The sequence below is a fragment of the Myotis daubentonii genome, chromosome 3 (genome assembly GCF_963259705.1).
Source record: "Myotis daubentonii chromosome 3, mMyoDau2.1, whole genome shotgun sequence".
NCBI lineage: Eukaryota > Metazoa > Chordata > Mammalia > Chiroptera > Vespertilionidae > Myotis > Myotis daubentonii.
Window position 1 is genome coordinate 53,313,230 of NC_081842.1, and position 22,524 is coordinate 53,335,753.

The window sequence follows — 22,524 nt, forward strand, 5'->3', positions numbered from 1 at the left end:
AAGAGTTGTTTTTTTAAGTTTATGGCTTATTTTTCCTATAAAGGTACAGGTACTCCCTCCTTCTTAGCAAAAATTGTACTTTATTGATCACATACAAACCTTTAGAACTATAAATGTTAGAGAAGCCTCATCTATTTTGGCTCTTTCAACTATGACACATCGATGAGGGGACAGCCTGTGAGGGGAAGAGGCCTGCTGGGGCTGGAGGCTGCCGAGTCCCGGCTGGAAAAGGGCGAGACCCCTCTGCCACAGGTCCGCTCCAACAGTTCAGATTACCTTGTTTGGTTGGAAAACATTAGATAACTAGTGTTATTGAGTCTATTTCAATTTCTTATTTGGTAGTGAGTCAAAGAAATGATTTTAATATTAAAGTTGACCATATTTAACACATTTTTAAAACATTTTAATAGTTTTTCATAATTCTCAAGGCGAATGGTCTTTTTTGGAAATCTTTTCTAAAGTAACATAATGTTTAGACAAGTATGAAAATAAAAACTTTCTAAATTACTTGATATCTCCCTTCATGTCTCCTAGAAGTGTACAGAGGAACTTGCTGGTAGTAAAGATTGCTTTAATAACATGTCCTATATTCATAAACTAAGCCATCCTCTCATATGTGTTAGGAGAGTGGTGGGATGGAAGAATAGTCCAGAGGGGTCTCAAAGTCTGAGATAATTGTTGGAAGAAAATGCCTATTTGGGGTGGCTTGACTCTAGACTTGCCAGAGAAATCAGGTTGAACTAGAAGGAAGTTTTAGGGTCTAAAGTTTTGGAACTACACTATAAACACCAATAGCCAAAAATAGACAAACAAATAAATAAAAATTTAAAAATTACCTTGTAATTCTACCATTCTAACACACTCATTGCTTTCTTTTTTTGTTTCTGTTAACTGTTAGTCCTTGACTTTATGCCATCATTTCAAATAACTTTAAATACAACATAGATAAATTCCTTCATTCTTTTTTTAACTCAACATTATATTGTGAACAGTTTTGTCTCAGAGCTATTTTGGTTGCAAGGAACATTAACTTAGTCGAGTTATATTACCTGAGAAAAAAGGTGTGTGTGTGTGTGTGTGTGTGTGTGTGTGTGTGTGTGTGCGCACGTGCCTAACCTTAGAGAAATTCAAGGACAGGAACCTAAGCGGTGAAGCTCCAGAGGCATTGGAGCGGGGACCCAGAAAGCCATCAGTCACTGAAGCTGCTCCTTCAGGGGCCTTTAATGGGGCCCCTGCTTATTTTTGCATTTCTGTTCCGTACTCTCCTAACTTCAGATGTGCATTGTCAATAATGGCCACCCCAGACTGCATGACTACAGTTCCACAATTTTCAGTCATCTCTCTTTAGATCACTTAAAGTCAAATCCTGATTTGATTTGCCTAATTTATCTTTTCCATTCAGGTAGGCCACAAACAAATCGGAGGTTTCTGTTTATCCCATGGATTGGCCGTCACTAGCTCAGGTTGACATACCTTGGTCCACTCGGGTGTGGGTGGGAAGGTGGAACACATGCTCTAGATTCTAGCTCTGCACTCAGCAAAGGATATGCAGGAACTACCCTCCCTTCTCCTAGCAGTGAGTGTGGGTGGGTAGGCACCAGCTCCGATATGATTGTGTAGTCTTTTAAAGAATGCCCAACATTACATTAAATGACTGTTCCATAATTTATGATTCCACTAGAGGCCCAATGCACAAAATTAGTGCAAGAGGCTCGGCCCTCACAGCCCTGGCTGCTTTGGCCAGCCCTCGCAGCCCCCGAATCTGGAATGTCGTCCGGACTGTTGTTCTGCTGTTTGGCCTAATTAGCATATTATCTCTTTATTATATAGGATTCCTCTGCTCTTTTAGTTTAACTCCTTTCAATTAGGGGGCTACAAGTGAAACTATGCTGAACATTTGTGCATACATAGTCTCCTTTGTCCAGATTATGTAAAATAATTTCTAAATTACATAGAGATTGCATCCTCGGAGCACCTTCAAGATACAAAGCATAACCTTGTTTTTTTGTTGTTTGTTTATAAAGTGTATTTGCTAGAGATTTATACATAGATAGCCATGAGAAAAATAATAGGGTGTGATACCTTGGGTTTGCTTCAAAACACTCTAAAAAATTGGGGGTGGGTGGGTGATAGCTGAAGCAACGGTGGTGAAACGTTGATGACTGTTGGAGCTGAAGGTGGGCACAGGAGGATTTATTATATACTATTGTCTTTATTTAGCTGTTTATTTCCCACTTGCCTTTAGGATTTTTTGTTGTCTCCCCCCATGTTTCTTCTAGACACTTGCTTCCCCCATGCCGCCCTCTGGATTCCCAATATTTTCCCCCTCAGATTCAGTCATCCCTAATACTTGTTTAATAGTTTCCTTTTCCTTTAAAAAAAAAAAAAACAACCCAAAAACTTCAAGTCCATTCTCTATTCACCCATTCAATAATTCATTTAAATAAAAAATTTGAGCCTATGTATAGGGCAAGACACTGGAACAGGTACAACATGTAGTCATGCTCATTGCTTTAGATGTTACCAGACAGCTATTAAGAGGAATGCAATCACAACTTACTTTGGATCATGAGATAAGAGATAGATAAGCAGCTTAACACTCTTGGGAAGAACTATATTTTAGAAGAGGAGCCACGTGCCCTGCGGTGGAGTGGGCAGTATGATAAAGCGCAGGGCACAGCAGCAGGCACAGCTGGGAAGAGAGGGTCTTCTCCTTCAATTCCTACCTCCTCTGTACCGTCTTTTTGCCCAGTGGTTCAGCCTTTAAGAATTTCAAACTAAAAGCTACAATTTGAGATCATATGTAGTTAGCAAAATGAAAATTGTACATATTAAGATCCTTGGAATTTTTGTAACCTTCAATATAAAGCATTAAAGTGTCTCAAGTGCTCAAGGAAATTAATATTTTATATTCAGGCTGAAAAGGCAAAAATCATATGGTTTCATTTTCTATTCATTTCCCTACACAGGAGTAGATGATAAATATTACCTGAGCTAAATGAAATTGCAGGGTAATAATTCTAGGGTCTTTCTGCTTTCGAAAGTCACAATATAAAATAATCTCAAGGAGGTTCCTGACTCCCTGAAGCTGGAACCCCCGGAGGAGTGACTGTACAACCTTGTGGATGCCTGTGTCTTGCAGGGTTGGAGATTCTTGGAGCTCCCATGGCTCCTCCACATGCCTCTCATGCCACTCTGCATTCTTCAGCTTGGATTATAATTTCATTTTAACTCGCCAGGCTCCCTCGCTGTCCTGTGAACCTCTGTGGGAGGACAGGGATTCTGTGCTTTTAATGCCTGGGATGCAGTTGGGCCTCAGTAAATATCAGCTGAATGAAAGACACCTCCCCTCAAAAAAATTTTCTTAAAAAACTTCCCATAAGTTCTCCCTGATAGATTCTCTCCCTGATAGATTCTCACAGACCCAAGATGGTCCCATTCTTCAGCCTGACTCTGAAGACTTCCTGATAAGAAAGTAAATGCTTCAAGGAAACTGCCTGTCAGAGACTCGAAAACCCTAAGAGATTTTTCCCAAAGGAGCACCTGATGCAGAAGGGGCACCTGGATCCGTGTCATCCACAATATGTCTTTGCCATCAGCTTTCCTTTTCCAGAAACAGGATTGTTATCTTTAAACTTAAACTGTTCAGTACTTAGGTGTGTTTTTTTTTTCAACACAACTGATTAAGAATTTCCAAACATAAATTTATAACTAAAATCCACAATAATTGTTCCAAATCAGAATTTACTGTGAGTACAGCAGGTCAGCAAAAAAGTTTATTATTAGGCATGCAAGGAAACAGATAGTGTACGGCTAAGTGTTTGGGCCAACTTTCCTTGAGTTCCTCTCCACTGGCTCCTGCTGTTAAATTTCCTTCTGTAGTTGCGATGGTTTGCCACGGTGGGTTGGCTTATTGTTATGAGAGGTGGATGGGGTGGGGGAAAAGCAAAGCAAAAGAAGGAACATGGGGTGAATGCAGCCTCCTGCCTCATTACAGGAACTCGGGGCAGTTCCCCTGATCTGTGATGGTCATTTTCTCGATGTCAATGTTATTAGAGGTCAGGATATCTTTTAGATGGGTCACTGTTTCTGGAGGGAGATATGGGTTTCTTCCCAAGATCCAAACATGATCTACATGAAACAGCCAGACGATTGTGGTACAGGAGTACACGAGGGCGTAGTTCTCGTAGTCGGTGGCCAGGACCCAGTATGGAGCCGAAGGCATCACTGAGAACCAGAGGAGGGCAGTATTAGGAGGGACCAGAGCAAGAGAAACCTTCATCTGCAGGACCTGGAAGCCAGATTCTGGGATCTTGGTTCTTCTAAATCAGTGGTTCTTAATTCTGGCTTCATGTGGGAGTTGTATGGGAGCTCTGACCAATACTAGACCCTTCCCCAGCCTTCCCTGGATTCTGATATGGAGGTGGTTGGTACTTTTAAAAAGTCCCCTGTGATTCTAATATGCAGCCAGAGTTCAGAGCTAGCATTCCTGATCCTCCCTGGTAGGACCTGGTAGCAGATTGGTCTCTAGAAGCCCATAGTAACTGCGGGGGGAGGGGAGAGGGGATTGGCTGGACCTCCTAGATTAGCACTAGTGCATATAGAGGCACTACTGAGTTAAGCTGAGTCAAGAATGTAAGGTCAGGAGCCTCAGGCTTTCTGAGTCTGTACCACCCAGTTTCCAGAACTTGACCAAGGGAGGAGGTAGTAGCTAACATTGGTTTGTTTGTTTCTCTTCCTGCTTGTCCTTTGAAAATCCTTCCATTCTTAAGAATATAGGAAATCAGGTGGTAACAAGTTATAAGCTCTTCTTTACAAAGTGTCTATGAAGATTCATTGATTGATAGCTACATAGCTTTGAAAGCCCAAAATTAAAGGGGTCGTTAAGGGGAGAGATAGGGTATTTGCCCTCTCCATCTGAATCCAGAAATTTCCTCTGTGAATTTGACCTCCATGGCCAAGCTTCAAACCAAGGAAAACTCATAGCACAGCTTGTTAAAGTTAAGTGGAAGATGGACCCGCATGGGAGATAGATGTGTGCTGACAGCATAAGAACAAAAGACTTGGACACATATGCAGTCCTGGGTGATTTGCTGGGTTTTAAGCATCCTACCCCCTCCAATCAAAAATAATCTCACTGTTTGCCAAGTCAAACCAGAGCTAAGCTGCTGGACAAAGGAGGCAGTATGAGCGTGGTTAGAGCTTGGCTGGGGGTCAAGGACCCAACTGATTATCAGGACCACACAAGAGGACAAGTTCAGATGACCACCCACCAACATCCCTCCTACCTCTGACTTTCTACCTGCTTATAAATATAAAAACAGAAGAACACTTGGAGGATGTCTGGACAGAAGCCTGGACAAGGCTGCAGGAGCTAGACTGAGTATTGTTTCTGACTCACATTTCTAACACGGTTGGTGCCACCTGCCTGGCTCACTCAGGAGAGCATATATTTACCATATATCTGCTACTGTGGAGTGTCAACTGCTCTGTGGGTTCCCAGCTGGACTGAGAGCTCTTCAGCCCTGAGCGATACGTCAGCAGCAGCAGCATGCCCCACTGCCCACACTCAGGCATGCATATCCTGTCTTCCTCCCACAGGGTCTAGCGCTCATGCATAAATGTACCCAGATATTTTCCTTTAGGAAAGAAAACTTCCATGTCTCTTTATTAGAAAACTTTGTCAAAGCTTTAGGATAGGACCTTCAAGTTATCTAGCATGGCCTTGGAGACCCTCCCTAGTCTTGTCTTCTACTTCATGGACCCTTCAGGCCTTTTCTCATGCCATCCTCTCCACTTGGAACATTCTTTCCCATAATCTCCCATACACTCCGCAAAACCCAGTGCAAACATCTGACCTCTTCAACAATAAATCCCTTCCTCCTCTGCTTCCCCAGCCAACAACTCTTGCCTCTTTTAGTTCCAGTTTGGCTTCCTTAAGAAGGTTGTGCCCATAATATTTGACCTTCCCTCCCATCCCCATCCCTCAACTGAGAGTTTGGAGACCTAGGTTTTAGTCCCAACTTTGCCTCTGATTAGTCCAATGACTGTGCCTATATCACCTAGCTTTTTTGCTTTTCTTTTTAAATCTTTATTGTTGAAAGTATTACATATGTCCCCTCCCCCCGCCCATTGACCCCTTCTAGCCCACCTCTTGTCATCTAGCTTTTCCTTATTTAACTTTCTTATTTGTAGAAACCACAAGAGAAACTGGCCTGTACAAAGCCCTTTACAACATATAGAGCATGTGTTATCTAGCTTATCTACACAACATTAGGTATAGATGTGAAGTTAGTTGCCCACAGTCATATGTGTGGGAAGAACTCTTTTCTACTCCTCCCAGCATTCCTATCTTGGTCTACAGAATAAGAACTTCCTCTCTGCCCACTCTAGGCCCTTCATCAATGGGGAAACCGGGGAGGAGGGTAGTGATTCCTCTTGCAGCTGGTCACTTCTGTGTCTGCCCCACAGGTGGGGAGAGGTGCTCCCAAGCACTTTTGGCATTAGAAAGTCTCACAGCCCTGACCGGTTTGGCTCAGTGGATAGATCATCAGCCTGCAGACTGAGCGGTCCCAGGTTCGATTACGGTCAAGGGCATGTACCTTGGTTGCGGGCACATCCCTGGTAGGGGGTGTTCAGGAAGCAGCTGATCGATGTTTCTCTCTCATCAATGTTTCTAACTCTCTATCCCTCTCCCTTCTTCGCTGTAAAAAATCAATAAAACATATTTTTTAAAAAAAGAAAGTCTCACAGTTCTGAGCTGAATTAACCTAATTAATTCAGCAATAAAACTAATATATGGTACTTTCTCTGTTGCATATGTGCAATCCTCCGTTAGTCCAGAACTTGGAGGGCAAATGCCTGCAATTAAATATTTCTCAGGGACCCCAACAATGTGGCTGGAAAGTAGCAGACAGAACGAGGACTCAGACTTACCTTTACTCTTATCAATTTCTTATCTCTAAGCTTTTGTACATGCTAGTTGTTCTGTTAATAACTACTAATTTTTTAGGCTTCAGTTTCCTCTAGGAAACAAGACTGGATTGGGTCTCCTACTGCTCAAGCACTGTGTGGGCCAATCTGTGTTTCCTCTATTGCAACACTCACTGCAGTTTGATAGTAAACGGCCTGGGTATTTGTCACTATCCACACTGGGATGTAAGCTCCTCAGGGGCAAGGGCCTGCTCTGTCTTCCTCATCATTGCATCTCCAGCAACTTGCTCAGTACCTGGCATGGAGTAGGTGCTCAATAAATAATTATGCATTGAATCATTATTGACATGCAGATGGGACACAACCTTATCCAGCTTAGGGCTCTAGCCCTCAGTTTGCTTATCTCTTGTCCCTGAAACCTCCTGAGAGAAGTGGATACTTACACCAGAAAAACTTTACTCCCAGCTTGGCGGGCTCGGTAAAGTTGCTCTGGGAGGCTTCGCCTTCAATTTTGTTCACAGTTCCATCAGATCTGCAATGAATTAAAAAAGAAAAAAATAACCTGAACTCACGAAAGCCAAAAACCGACGAAAGGCAAGATTTGTTACACTTAAGAAGCATAGTGGCCAACATTGTGATTTCTGGTTCAAGAGGATCTCCAAGGTAGGTTAGACTCCAGTTCTAGTCTTTCCTCTTCAGTTTGCGACTGCCTCTGAGACCAAGCGGAGGAAGACAGCCTTGGGGAAATGAAAAGCAGCAATTGCAATGCTCTAGACCAGCAGTTCTCAACCTGTGGGTCGTGACCCCTTTGGGGGTCGAACGACCCTTTCACAGGGGTCGCCTAAGACCATCAGAAAACACATATATAATTACATATTGTTTTTGTGATTACTCACTACGCTTTAATTATGTTCAATTTGCAGCAATGAAATTGGGGGTCACCACAACATGAGGCGCTGCATTAAAGGGTCGTGGCATTAGGAAGGTTGAGAACCACTGCTCTAGGCGCTACATTAGGCCCTTGCACTTCAACACTGGTTTTTGGACTGTATGGTAGTGGTCTGCAAGGCTCCAGAAAGAGGAAGTAAAAAAAATGGGGGAGGGAGGGAAAGGAAAAACAAACAAAACAACCCAGTACACTGAGAATTCACTTTTTTTTAAAAAAAGTGCATCACTTTTTTAAAATAGAAGAGGCCAAACCATGGAGCCTGGAGATCTGCAAGACCCTCTTTGGCCTTAGGGATCATCTTTCCCACAAAAGGATTCATACACATGAACTCTGAGACCCCTTTCAGTTCAGCAAGCTTCTGACTGAGTGTGGGAGATTTCAATGTACGCCAGGTAAAGCCGGCAATGAGCAAACACCTTATTTCAGTGATTCTCAGGTGCACCCAGATCTTAGAGACATTAAATATGAAGAAATGTGCATCTTACAACTAATGCCACCCTACACTTACAATTGGCAGTGTCACTTCTTCCTTAGTGGTATATAAAACGGTACATATATAAAAGTGATGGTCTTAGGGTGTGTGAAATACTTTCACTCTTTTGGAGAAAGATAGCCTCATTTCTGGATAACTCCCAGTGACCTCATGGACCCCGGGGAGAGCAGAAAGGCCTGGGGATGGAGGCAGCACAGAGGGAGGGTGCTCAGACGCCAGGGTGCTCTTCCTAGGAAGCCGGGAGAGGAGCTGCCTGTTAATCAGTCCTCCAGGTGGGGGAACTAAAATTAGAGCAATAGTGTGTGTCAGAAAGTCAGTAGGCTTTGGCTAGTGGTGATGAATATCCTAGAAACCAGCCAACAAGCACCAGGTAAGGGAGGGTCGGAACCACTGTGCTGATCCTGGATGCCTTGTCTGCTTATCGTTAATTAGGGCTCGAGACAGAGCCCTGCTCTCTCACCTGGAACTCAGCCATTGGGAAGATGGTCCATCTCTATCTGCATACAGTTGCTTAGCAACAAACTAGTCTCTTCCCATCAGGCTTTTCCCCTTTTCACTATCATTTGCATTGTGCTCCAGAACGTTTTTTAAAACACCACTCTCTGATCATAAACTCATAACTTGTTCATGGGAAAATGCATGAATTTTTCAAAAGTAGCAGCAGTTGAACAATAATAGGAAATACTTATTAAAAGATTAATACACGCCAAACACTGGTCTAAGTGCCTTACATGTGTTGCCTCACTCTTAGTCACAAAGCCCTCTGGGGGGAGGTGCTACGATTATTGCCGTTTTACCCAGATGGAGTGGGAGGCTGAGAGGATTATTACAACCAACCTAAGATCTTGTCATTAGTAAGTGGCAGAACCAGGATTTGAAGCCGGGAAGCCTTCCTCAAAAGCCTGAGCCCTTTAGCTCCCAACCCTGTGCCAGCTGCTTTGTCCCTCAAATACTCTGACAGGGTCTAGTGTTTAGCTCAGACTCGCTGCTCCACTCACTGCAGGACTCCTGGAAGGAGAAATGAGACCATTTTCCGGAACTAGCAAACCTTTCTTCATGTCTCCTTGTACCTTAACCAGGTATGACCCGAGAGGCAAGGAGACCTAACACTCAGGATCCTGGCTAACTCTGAAGGAGAAGTGGGGAGATCACATCGGTGCTGGGATTTGTGTCACTGTCTGATTCTTGGTCATAGAATGGGACAAAATATTTGAAATAAAGTCATTGCAACGTTAGGGCCTGCAGAATTCCTGTGAGCTCTTCTGGGTGTCTACAACTCAGCTCCTGTAACCCTTCCTGGGCTCTGAATGAGCTAAATTTTTCCCTAGAGACCCTCAAGGTCCTTACTTTGTTTCTTTGGTTTATGCAGGTCAGGGAATCGACCCATTGTTGGAAGCTGAGTGGATAATAGGGTGGCCCCAGAAGGTCCCTTTGAGCCTGAGTAACTTCCAGGCTGGGCTGTAGTTATTTTCTTGAAGTTGAACTCAGAGCCCATAGGGAACTGGAAGGACAACCCTATATTCTCAGTCTTTTCTGTTTTTTTGGGGTCTGTCTCCAGTTCTCTTCCCGCGTCACTTCTCCCTGGGTCAGAATCTCAGCTTCATCACTTATAAGCTGTGTGACCCTTCGGCAAATTTCTTTACTCCACTGTACCTCAGTTTCCTTACCTATAAAAATGGGGTTAATAATAGCACTACCTCAGGGTTGTTATGGGATTATATCAATATACTGGGTAGAACAAAAGTAGGTTTACAGCTGTGACTATGTGAAACACAGTTTATTCTTGAATTATTTATTAATTATTGTATTATTTTCCATATGAACAACTGTAAACCTACTTTTGCCCCACCCTGTACATACACACTCATATAGGTACATACACATGTGTATATATACACTAGAGGCCCCGATGCATGAAATTCGTGCGAGAGTAGGCAATCGCAGCCGCAGCGGCTGCCTGGATCCCACAGCTGCAGCCCCGGCTTCGTCCCAGAAGGACGTCCAGTCTAATTAGCATATTATTTATTTATTATTATAGATATACACGCAGAATAGTGCCTTGCATATAGGAAATGCTTAATAACTGTTAGTTACTGTTTTTATTGTTGCCGTTATCTTTGTTGATGGAGGGTGGGTAGGAGCTTTCCTGAGGCTTTTTAAAGTTTATGGTTGCTTTTCAAAATGTGAATTTGGGGATCAAACATCAATCTGGGAAAAGCCTTGAGTAACAGAAAGGTACACTTGTATAGGATATCCTGTTCACATAACCTAGTATGTGGCTCCGTATGTATTTGATCCTTGCTTAATAGGAAAAGGCATTTTCTAATAGCGGAAGCTGTCGGGAGATGGGGTAAACTGTCATGGTTGGTGATGCGCTCCCAGTTCCTGGAAGCTGCAAGCAAAGCTGGATGCCTCTGGCAGGAGCTGCATAGGAAGGGCTTCTCTCTTGGTTTGGAGGTCAGACAAGATGGTCCCTGATGTCCTTTGCTACCAGAGTATCTATTTTGCAGTGAGAACAGGAACCCTGATGTTTGGGTTACCACTGAGTGCCCAGTGCCTCTTGCAGGACCCAGTGCACAATAGGTGGTCAGCAAGTGGGCAGGGAAATGGGTGACTTTTCGTCCCCACCGTCCTGCCTGCCAAAAGCGTTCCTCTCAGGGCCTGTTGTGAGCAGGCTGTCTGACCCAGCCATGGCCGAACCCTCCCTGAACCAGACGGCAAGGACACCCAGTCCCTCCAGGACAGCTCTCTGCAGGATGAGCAACGCCTTTGACGCCACAGCCACTCACCTCAGCTCCTGGTTTATCACTTTGATGTTTCCGTTTTCCATTAGTGAGTAGTTGGCTTGGATGCAGCTTCCCTTCTCAAAGCTCACTGGGATCTTCTCAATTTCATACCATCTTCCAAGATACTGCAGAGACAACAACAAGTAGAGCAAAACCCTGTGGCTCTCTGGGGACCTGCAAACTCTCCTCTATTGTTGTCTTTCAGAGCAGAGCCCTTTCCTGGGGAAACCAGGCAAAATGGGCTGCGTTGTTCCCAGTAGCAACTGAGCAAGATAACGATTCAGAGGAGAATAAGTGATTCGGATGTGTAGGCATTGACTGAATGCCACCTTCTATTCCTAAAGTGCTCTTTATTTAGATGCGCTCTCAGTGTCCCCTTCAGACAAAAATCTATGTGAAATTCGAATCTCTGTCAAAGTAAGGGATTAGATGATGTAAGGTGCCATCTCAAACGTTTTATGATTCTTCAAGGCATCTTTGAGTTGTGTACAAAGTTAGATATGTTCACTGTGGGATTCCAGAGGTAACTGAGTTCTCCTCATATGACCCCACACAGGGAATTGGTCTCAGAGGCTTTGGGCAGATGATCAGGATTTAGAAGACCTGTATCATTCTTCCACTGGGGCCTGCTCTCAGTTCATAACTCTGGTGTACAGAGTCAACTTTAAAGGAAGTGTGCAACTGTGTGCTTCCATACATTGCCTGGCATAGAGACTGAACCAATTTACAACCTTCACGGAGGGTAATTTGGCAATATCTAGCACAACTAAATATACATATACTGTTTGGCCCAGAAATTTCACTTCTGGAAATGTAGTGAAAGAAATGATGTATGCACAAGATTATTTGTTGCAGTACAATTAGTAATAATAAAAGACAGGAAACAGTCTCAGTGAGCATTAGTAGGGGGCCGAGAAAGTAAATAATGACACATTTAAACAGTGGAATGTTATACATCCTCTTTTAAAAGGGTAATGTGTAGCCTTAACCAGTTTGGCTCAGTGGATAGAGCGTTGGCCTGCGGACTGAAGGGTCCCAGGTTCAATTCCGGTCGAGGGCATGTACCTTGGTTGTAGGCACATCCCCAGTAGGGGGTGTGCAGGAGGCAGCTGATCTATGTTTCTCTCTCATTGATGTTTCTAGCTCTCTATCCCTCTCACTTCCTCTCTGTAAAAAAAATCAATAAAGTATATTTTAAAAAAATAAAAATAAAAGGGTAATGTGTAATTATCTCCAAGGTACCTTTAATAAAAAGAGTCAGGTGTGCCCTAACTGGTTTGGCTCAGTGGGTAGAGCATTGGCCTGTGGACTGAAAGGTCCCAGGTTCGATTCCGGTCAAGGGCATGTACCTTGGTTGCCGGCACATCCCCGGTGGGGAGTGTGCAGGAGGCAGCTGATGGATGTTTCTCTCTCATCGATGTTCCTAACTCTCTACCCCTTTCCCTTCCTCTCTGTAAAAAATCAACAAAATATATGTTAAAAAAAAACAAAACTTTAAAAAAGAGTCAGGTGCTAGTAGTGTATATATTAAGCTACAGTTTGTGTAAAACAACACAAATTTACTTCTTATAGGTCTGTAGGTCAGAAGTCTGACACGGGTCTCACTGGGCTAAAGCCAAGATGTGGGCAAGGTTATGCTCCTTTCCAGAAGCTATAGAGGAGACTCTATTTTCTTGCTTTTTCCAGATTCTAAGGTCTCAATTTCTCTTCCTACATAGGAGAATGCAATGTCTACAAAGAATCCTGGAAAGGAAGAAGTATGACTCTCTATTTGCAAATGACATAATTTTTGTACACAGAAAATCCGAAGGTACACACACACACACACACACACACACACACACACACACAAAGTATTAGAACTAATAAATGAATTCATCAAAATTAAAGGCTACAAGATCAATATACAGAAATCAAATCTCTTTCTACACTTACAATGAGCAATCTGCAGGTGAAATTAAGGAAATTCCATTTATAATAACATCAAAAAATAAAATGCTTAGAAATATTAGTAAATTTAACCAGAAAAACATAAAACGTGTACTATGAAAACTACATTGTTGAAAGAAATTAAATAAGACCTAAGTAAATGGAAAGATATCTTAAGTTCATGATTTGGAAGACAAATTTTTTAAGATAGCAATTGATATACACACAGATTTAATGTAATTTCTATTAAAACTCCCAACAAACTCTACAGAAATTGACAAGCTGATCCTAAAATTCATATGGAAATGCAAAGGACCCAAAATAGCCAAAAGACAAAGTTGGAAGACTCATACATTCTGATTTCAAAACTTAACCACACGGCTATAGTTATCAAGACTGTATTATATTGGCATACGGATAACCATATAGATCAATAGAACAGAATTGAGAGTCCAAAAATAAACTCTTACATAAATGGTCAATTGATTTTCAGCAGGAATGCTGAGACTATTCAATGAAGAAAGGATAAGTCTTCTTAACAAACAGGGCCAACTGAATATCCACATGTGAAAGAATAAGTTGGGCCCCTGTATTATACTATATACAAAATTTAACTTAAAATTATTTTAGGAGAAAATATAGTAGTAAATCTTTATAACCTAGGATTAGGCAATGGCTTTTTTGTTGTTGTTATTCATCTTCACATGGATATTTTTTACATTGACTTTTAGAGAGGGTGGAAAGAGGGAATGGAGGAAGAGAGACACATTGATTGGTTACCAACTGCATGCGTCCTGACGGGGGCCGGGGATCAAACCTGCAACCCAGATATGAGCCCTTGACCAGGATTCGAACCTGTGACCCTCTGGTGTATGGGTTTACACTCTAACCATTTAGCAACACCGGCCAGGGTGGCAATGGCTTTCTAGATATGACACCAAAAATGGAAGCAACAAAAGAAAAAAATAGATAAATTAGAAGTCATTAATATTAAAAACTTATGTGTGTCAATAAAGTTAAGTGACAATCTATGGAATGGGAGAAGAAACTTGCAAATCATATATCTGATAGGAATTTGTATCTAAAATATATAAAGAACTCTAGCCCTAGCTGGTTTGGCTCAGTGGATAGAGCGTCGGACTGCAGACTGAAGGGTCCCGGGTTCGATTCCGGTCAAGGGCATGTACCTGGGTTGCAGGCACATACCTAATAGGGAGTGTGCAGGAGGCAGCTGATCGATGTTTCTCTCTCATCAATGTTTCTAACTCTCTATCCCTCTCCCTTCCTCTCTGTAAAAAATCAATAAAATATATATTTTTTAAAAAGAACTCTTATATCTCAATAATTAAAAGATAAATAACCCAACTGAAAATGGGCAATAGACTTCAACAGACACATATCCAATAAACACATGAAAAGATGCTCAACATCATTAGCTATTAAGGGAATGCAAATCAAAACCACTATGAGATACCACTTCATATCCACTAAAAATTTCTATAAGCAGAAATATGACAATAAAAAGTATGGGCAAAGATATGGAAAAATGAGAATTATACACTTCTGGTGGGAATATAAAATGGTGCAGGCCTTTTGGAAAAGAGCCTGGCAGTTTCTCAAAAGGTTAAATGTGGAGTTACCATATGACCCAGCAATTCTATTCCTAGATATATATCCAGGAAAACTGAGAATGTATGCCCATGAAACCAAACAAGCAAACAAAAAACCCAGGCACGAATGCTCATAGCAGCATTATTCCTGATAGTCAAAAAGTGTAAACAACCCAAATGAACCGATGAATAAAATGTTGCATAACCCATACAGTAGGATATTATTTAGCAATGAAAAGAAACGAAGTACCGATTTATACTATCACATGGATGAACCTTGAACACATTGTGCTGGTAAGAGAAGTCAGTCACAAAAGACCTATTGTATGATTCCATTTCTATGAAATGTCCCGAATAGGCAGAGCCATACAGAGAGAAAATAGATTATTGATTGCCTGGGGCAGAGAAGGTTGGGGGAAAGTGGGGAGTAACTGTTAATGGGTATGGAGTTTCTTTTTGAGATGCTAAAAATGTTCTAAAATTGACTGCCGTGATAGTTTCATAACTGAATATACTAAAAACCACCGAAAGTGAAACCACTTTAAATAGGTAAATTATATAGCTTATGGATTATATCTCAGTAAAAATCCCTGCTTTATATCTCAAAGGACTTTTGTAAATACAGATCAATTATAATTTCCAAAGTATCTAGGGATTTTTATCCTCAAACTGAAATGTAACTCAAATTCTCTGGATTTTTTTCTGTCAAGCCTCCTATACCTGAATAAAGGAATCAGCCTTAATAATTAATGCAGTAAGTCAATGTAGACTTTGGTGTACTGTCTCTCTCCTACCTACTTTCCTGTTTGAACTCTATAGATGGTGCCCCTTCTCCCTACCCCCTTCAGGCTTTGAGCTCTCTTCCCTCATTCTCTACCTTTATCCATGCTTTATGAGGTCCCAACACTCATCCACACTGAGCTGTGAGTGACTGATAACAACTTCAATGTTATTCATAACAAGTGAGTTGCTTCTTATTTTTTTAAAATATATTTTTATTGATTTCAGAGAGGAAGGGAGAGGGAGAGAGTGATAGAAACATCAATGATGAGAGAGAATCATTGATCGGCTGTCTCCTGCATGCCCCCTACTGGGGATCGAGCCCGTAATCCTAGCATGTGCCTTTGACCTGAAATGAACCCAGGACCCTTCAAGTCCACAAGCCGACACACACTATCCACTGAGGGCATGAATTGCTTCTTAAAAGAGAGATCGAAATTTCTACAAAGGAGAATATATCTTAACTAGAGGCTCAGTGCACAAAATTTGTGCAAGGGGGTGGATGTCCCTCAGCCCAGCCTGCACCCTCTCCAATCTGGGATCCCTCTCACAATCCGGGACTGCTGGCTCCCAAGTGCTCACCTGCCTGCCTACCTGATTCCCCTTAACCGCTTCTGCCTGCCAGCCTGATCACCCCTAACCACTCCCCTGCCAGCCTGATTGATGCCTAACTGCTCCCCTGCTGGCCTAATTGCCTCCAACTGCCCTCCCCTGCAGGCTTGGTCGCCCCCAACTGCCCTCCTCTGCTGGCCGGGTAGCCCCTAATTGCCCTCTCCTGCTGGCCTAATTGCCCACAACTACCCTCCCCTGCCAGCCATCTTGTGGCTATGGGTGCTGCCATCTTTGGAGGCGTGGCAGTCAATTAGCATATCCCCTCCTTATTGGCTATGGGTGCTACCATCTTTGTGATGGTGTGAGGGTCAATTAGCATATTCCCTCTTTATTATATAGGATGGGGAGATTCTAGCCTTGAGTTAGTAACAATGAGAGCCTTTAAATCATGCCATCCAAAAGCACGTCTTTCTGCTGCTCCATCCCCCTGCCCACACAGGTATTCAGTAAGGCTGGGCCTAATTTGAGGAAGAAAAGCCATACATGGGTGAGCTGGTTATATTGATAACTCTTTAGTGCAGGTAACAAGAAAGCCCCTTAGGGCAGCGGTTCTCAACCTGTGGGTCGCGACCCCTTTGGGGGTTGAACGACCCTTTCACAGGGGTCGCCTGAGACCATCAGAAAACACATATATAATTACATATTGTTTTTGTGATTAATCACTATACTTTAATTATGTTCAATTTGTAACAATGAAAATACATATTGCATATCAGATATTTACATTATGATTCATAACAGTAGCAAAACTACAGTTATGAAGTAGCAACGAAAATAATTTTATGGTTGGGGGTCACCACAACATGAGGAACTGTATTAAAGGGTCGCGGCATTAGGAAGGTTGAGAACCACTGCCTTAGGGAGTTCTGTCCTCTCCTAGGCCCTGTTTGAGTGGGTGTTCTGCACTGCTGGGGGGCCGAGTTTTGAATCCCAGTCTGCATTCAGTAGCTGTGTGACTGGGTAGGTTATAAACGCTTCAACATTCAGCGTCCTCATCCGTAGAATGGGGGACAATGCTACTGCAGCAACTGCTGTTGATGCCTGGTCCCGTGTCCTCTGCGTACACCTTTGTTTTGGGTTTACTCCAGCCACAGACAATTCCCACACACACTGCCCCTCGGTCTCCTTCTCTGCCAGACAGCTTTGCCACGGGAGCTCCCACGGCTCACTTGCACCCATCCCTGGGACAGTCCGAGGTACATTCCGCACATTTCCGAGGATCCTCAGCAGGACTGAACCCCGTTGTTCACAGAGTAGCCTGCTCCTGAAAGCAGCCTTTATTACTTTTCTGCCTTCTCTGTCTCACTTTCCTACATGGCCACTGGTGCTTCCTGGTATTGGCTTACAGAAACTCCCTGCCCCCAGTTCTTGTCTCAGAAGCACACCTAAGGTAAGTAGGTCCCCCCAGGCTTGCCGTGGCCATCAAAGCAGAACGATATAACTGAGCCTTGTAGGGTGCCATTCAAACAGGAGACGGAAAACAAGCGGGAGGTTAGCCTTTTACCACACCTTATTCACGTCAAAATTCTCCTGCACAGGAGGAGTTGGGCACTTCCCGAGATGGAATGCTTGTCCCTCTGCCGCACGGAAGAGGCCGGCCAGTGCCGAAAGCAGCAGCAGGGCAGTCACCATCTTGGGGCTGGTGGCTGAGATGGAACCTGGAATTGGAGGAAGCAAAGCAGCGGGAGTCTTTTGAGCAATCTCTGGAGAAAGATTTCTGGGCTGGCCGGTCCCTCTGTGGGCAGTTCTCCCACTCAGCCCGGTATCCCCCAGGGGCCACCTGAACTGTCAGCACTGCTGTGAGGGTCCCTCCCCCCTCCTACCCCCCCTCCCCCCACCCCCCTACCCCGCCCCCTGGGGAGCCTCTCCCTAGAGCAGTGGTTCTCAACCTTCCTAATGCTGCGACTCTTTAATACAGTTCCTCAAGTTGTGGTGACCCCCAACCGTAAAATTATTTTCGTTGCTACTTCATAACTGTAATTTTGCTACTGTTATGAATCATAATGTAAATATCTGATATGCAGGATGTATTTTCATTGTTACAAATTGAACATAATTAAAGCATAGTGATTAATCACAAAACCAATATGTAATTATATATGTGTTTTCCGACGGTCTTAGGCGACCCCTGTGAAAGGGTCATTCGACCACCAAAGGGGTCGCGACCCACAGGTTGAGAACCGCTGCTCTAGAGCCTTTGCACCTGCATAGAGCACACCCTGCCTGATATTAGTTTGTTGGATTTGTGCTGCAGCCACTTCCCCTCACCAAATTAGGCATTGTTCAAGGATGGACACTGTTTCTGCTTCTCCTCGGACTCCTCCACAGAACCATGTGGTGTCAGGCACGGTATATATTTGAGTGAACAGAAACAATGTGGGGGCAGCAGACAGCAAAGGGAGAGACTGAAGCTGTCCAGTGAACCATGAGAGAGAAAGAATGAAAACAAACCACTATAACGTTTAGTATCTTATGGAACTCATAAGAGAAATGCCTTCCTGCCCGCACCCCTCACCCCTGTCCCAATCTTGCTGAGCTGTGTATCAACCCAGGAGTAGGGCTGGAAACCTTGACAGGGAGCAGCGGGGTCCCGGTCAAGGTTTTGAATTCTGGCTTTGCCACCTATGACTAGTAAGTATAACTGTGTCCAATTTATGCTTCTGTTTCCTGGTGTATTAAGTAGGAATAGTAATCACCCACCTCATGAAGTTTTGTGAGAATTAAATGAAATCATAGAGCATTTAGAGCAGCGTCTGATACAGAGAAAATGCTCAATAAATGCTAGTTACTATTACTATGAAAAGCAGAAACAAATGATTGTTTCTGATTTTTTCTTTTCTTCTTTTTACATTCTTTTGGGGATATATTTCATAGACGTGCAATTAACTAGAGGACGAGTAGCTGGCATGCAACTTTGCAACCAGTATTTCTGCCCAAAGCACCCTTCTGGCAGCAGAAGCTGCCTTGAGGAGGGGCAGCGGGCAGGTGTGGGGGCGGGGGTAAGGGCAGGGGTAGGGGTGAGGGTGGGGGTGGGGGTGGGGGTGGGAGTGGGTGGGGCAATGCAGGGCTGCTGGCAGGGTCTGCTCCCAGGCTGCTCCCTGCTTTTCTCACTGACTTGCTTTCAGTCTGTTCTCTTCTGCGTGACTCCCTGCCTGTAGCTGCACAAGAGCTATTTCCAGCTCTTTGCCTTTCTCCTTGTGATGAGGAGGACTGAATCCACGCAAGCAAAATGTTCTCAGATCTGAGCATTTAAAAGGATGTGTCATAATAGGAATAATTATCACCACTGTATAATGAGTCTCTAAACCTTCAAATAACTTTAATGATCAATAGCTTTTCTTCTGGAAGTTTCCTGGCTGGTTTTCAAAAGAAAAATTACATAACGAGTAAACTGCTGCCAGTGGCGGTGGGGGGAGGGGTGATGGCTGAGTGCCCTCCCCTTGAGCAAGTCTGCAGGGGTAGGGGGACCACCTTCTTTAGTCTCTGAAGCCCCATTTCCCATCAGCCCTACCACCATGTAACTTTTTCAGGGCTGATGGATTTGCAGAAGCCCATCCTAAACCTACAAAAATTTGCATCCATTTCCAAGAGGCTCTTAGAACCACTGGAGCTCGATCTACTTTTGGCCCCCAGTAGGCGCCACACTCAGTGCCTTGCCCAGGAGATCTAACCTCAAAGGAGGGCCACACATTATACACATCCAGAGGGTCCCAAACACTGGATAGGACCTTAGAGGCCATTTATCCAACCCTCCACCCTCCCCCTGCCAGGGGTTCATGTGGGAAGCTGAGGCCCAGAGGGCAGAGAGCTGGGATTCGCACCCCATCTCCAGCTGCCCATTCTGCAGCGGCTCTGAGCCAGGCTTCCTTCTGCACACCACCTCCGTAGCCTGATGAGTCTCACCTCACCACGTGACAGTTACACCAAAAGTCAGTTCCACATCTTGCGCTGACAACTCTCTTATTACAAAATGTTCTACTGTGGGCTGAAATATGTTTTTTAGCTCTGTAGGAGGATTTCAGAGCAAGGCTAATTCCCCTTGATTGCATCTCTCCCAAAGATACCTCTTTATTGCAGGAATTTTATTCCTATCGTCAAAACTCTTTTGTGAGAGAAAGGGTTCATAAAATCCATAATTTTTCAATGCCCCTTCCATTCTAATTCTAACACTTACTGAGTACCTACTGAGGATAAATCACATCATTAACATGTACCTATGAACCTGGGTATATATAACATATTTTTGCATCTTCTAATTAAAATTAGTACGAATGGGAAGATTGTCCTAATGAAAAGAGTTTAAATACTTTTAAAATATGTGTAATTTAAATACTATTTTAATTGAATAGTAAATAATTTAAGGATAATTCTAAGGGGCATCCACTGGGCCAGCACTGACTCTGAGAACCACTGCTCACATTCATTGAGCTTCCCACCCAGATGCCCTGGCCTCGGGATTTTACATGCGCCAGGCACTGAATCTCCAAACCATCCTTCTGGAAGGATCCAACACTGACCTTCTCTTTGTGCTCAGTGAGGTCAGTTTGCCCAGCTGACGTCCTGGTAAGCCGTGGAGCCAGAACTTCTACCAGATCTCCTAAGACTGCACTCCTAACACCTGCCTGTTAGCGTGGACCTGGTCTCTGATCTCAAGAAGCTGAAGAACATTAAGGACTATATTTTTAGATTTCACGTGGTAACACACAATACGTTTCCACAAGCAAATGAGTCTTGAAAACTCATTTAGCTATTGAGTCTAACAAGAAAACATATCTTCTGAAAAACACATTTTTGTGCCATATTGTTAAACGCATTTTCTATCCACACAATTCCAGTTCGCTTTTCAGTATTTTACTGTAATGAGCATTTGGATAATAAGCCCGAGAATTCATCTAATATAGTATTGGTGTATGGAAAGCTCTCTCAACTGTCTCATTTAGTACAGAGAGGGGTACATATTGCAAGTAGAATATTTTGAGGTGAGACAACATTGAGTTGGCACCCCAGCTCTGGCATTTGTTGGCAGTCTTATCTTGGGCCTGTTGCTTCAGATGTCTGAACCTCAGTTTGTTTGAGGAAAATTAGATCAAGTCTGCAAAGCTACTGGCACAAGCCCTTGATAATGTTAGTTAAGTGGCCCTCTTAAAGCAGCAGGCAGCATGTCAGTCTCATAATCATGTTAGTTATGAATTTTTAGCTGAAAAAGGGCAATAGAAAAACAAGACTGTCTCCATTTTAAGCATTATTCATCCTAAATAAAAATTAAAACTACAGTGCATACCTTTTTATCAAGATGAAGGCAGTTTCCAGATGCAAAACCACCCAATTGGAGATGCCTTGTTTGGGTGACTGGCTTCTCCCAGGTTATTTTATAAGCTTCATCAGGTCACTGACGTTTAATTTTAATGCATGCCACACCCCCCTGCAGTTCCAGGAGGGCTGGGCTAAAAGCTTAGCTCTGTGTAAAACACAAAGATGAAATGTTTTGACCATCTCCCTCCCCCAATTTCCTTCACAGCTGCTCCCTGAAGAAGAAACAATGAGATATTGTTTGTGTGTGTGTGAGAAAGACAAAGTGCATTTCATTCAAAATATTGTGGGGTTTTTTTGCTATGTGGATTTTCTAATTTAATTTTCTTAGTCGGACTGCACTTTGAAGTTCCAGTAAGGATGAGTTACAATGTTTTCAAACATCTGGTGTTTATTTTTCATTTTTGTGTAAATGAAAAATCAACAATCCCATTTCCTGAAATGGAGCAGGGGTTCTACCCCATGTGGTCCCTGGTCTGGAATGTGGCTTAGGCAACAGAGAGAAGTTTAGGAATTGGAGTTGACTTTCTGTGTGATCCTGGGTAAGCCACTTACTTCTCTGAGCCTCAGTCTCCCCACTGTGAAGTAGAGACGAGCATTTCTGTCTCCATCAGAGCTTGGGGTATAGGCTAGATACCAGTTCTGCAACAGTTGGGGCTAAAAGCTGAGAATGCCAAAGGTGTCTTCTGCAGCTCCTCTCTGTACCTTTAATGACCCTCCCAGTCACTGTTTGGGGTGGGGTTTAAGTCCAAGGGTACTTCTGGTTGGGCTTTATGTATCTCTGTGGAATGAGCAGCTTAGACTCATGAATTGGATTCCACGCCTTTGTTATAGGCAGGAGGTATTTTTGGTGGCATATAGATAAGATAGTACCTTTGTAGGATACTTAGATCCTAAGTAAAATTTATTTTCAAATTTGTTAGTAATAGAGAAAAATTTATATAATTAAGCATTATAAACATTAAAACAACAGCCCAGCTGGAGTGCCTCAGTGGTTGAGCATCGACCTATGAACCAGGAGATCATGGTTCAATTCCTGGTCAAGCACATGCCTGGGTTGTGGGCTCCATCGCCAGTGGGGGGCATGCAGGAGGCAGATGATCAATGTTTCTCTCTCATCAT

At 43.3% G+C, this 22,524-nt stretch overlaps 1 protein-coding gene across 1 annotated transcript; it reads right to left on the reverse strand.

The window, feature by feature from the left end:
* Positions 1 to 3,724: 3,724 nt before the first annotated feature.
* On the reverse strand, positions 3,725 to 21,524 carry APOD (apolipoprotein D). Its single transcript, XM_059687451.1, has 5 exons — positions 21,374 to 21,524; positions 17,602 to 17,750; positions 11,165 to 11,286; positions 7,377 to 7,465; positions 3,725 to 4,227 (listed from the first exon to the last, which is right to left on the reverse strand). Exons 2-5 carry the CDS (start codon positions 17,722 to 17,724, stop codon positions 3,992 to 3,994), a joined length of 570 nt encoding a protein of 189 aa, XP_059543434.1. The 5' UTR covers positions 17,725 to 17,750; positions 21,374 to 21,524; the 3' UTR covers positions 3,725 to 3,991.
* Between the last annotated feature and the right edge of the window lie 1,000 nt (positions 21,525 to 22,524).

Bases quoted from the DNA above. Each gene is read 5' to 3' on its own strand.
- APOD (XM_059687451.1), bottom strand. From the start codon at position 17,724: ATGGTGACTGCCCTGCTGCTGCTTTCGGCACTGGCCGGCCTCTTCCGT. The intron at 11,287-17,601 runs GTGTGGTAAAAG...TTGTCTCTGCAG, and splicing joins AGAATTTTGACGTGAATAAG to TATCTTGGAAGATGGTATGA. The intron at 7,466-11,164 runs GTGAGTGGCTGT...AATTCATTGCAG, and splicing joins GTGATAAACCAGGAGCTGAG to ATCTGATGGAACTGTGAACA.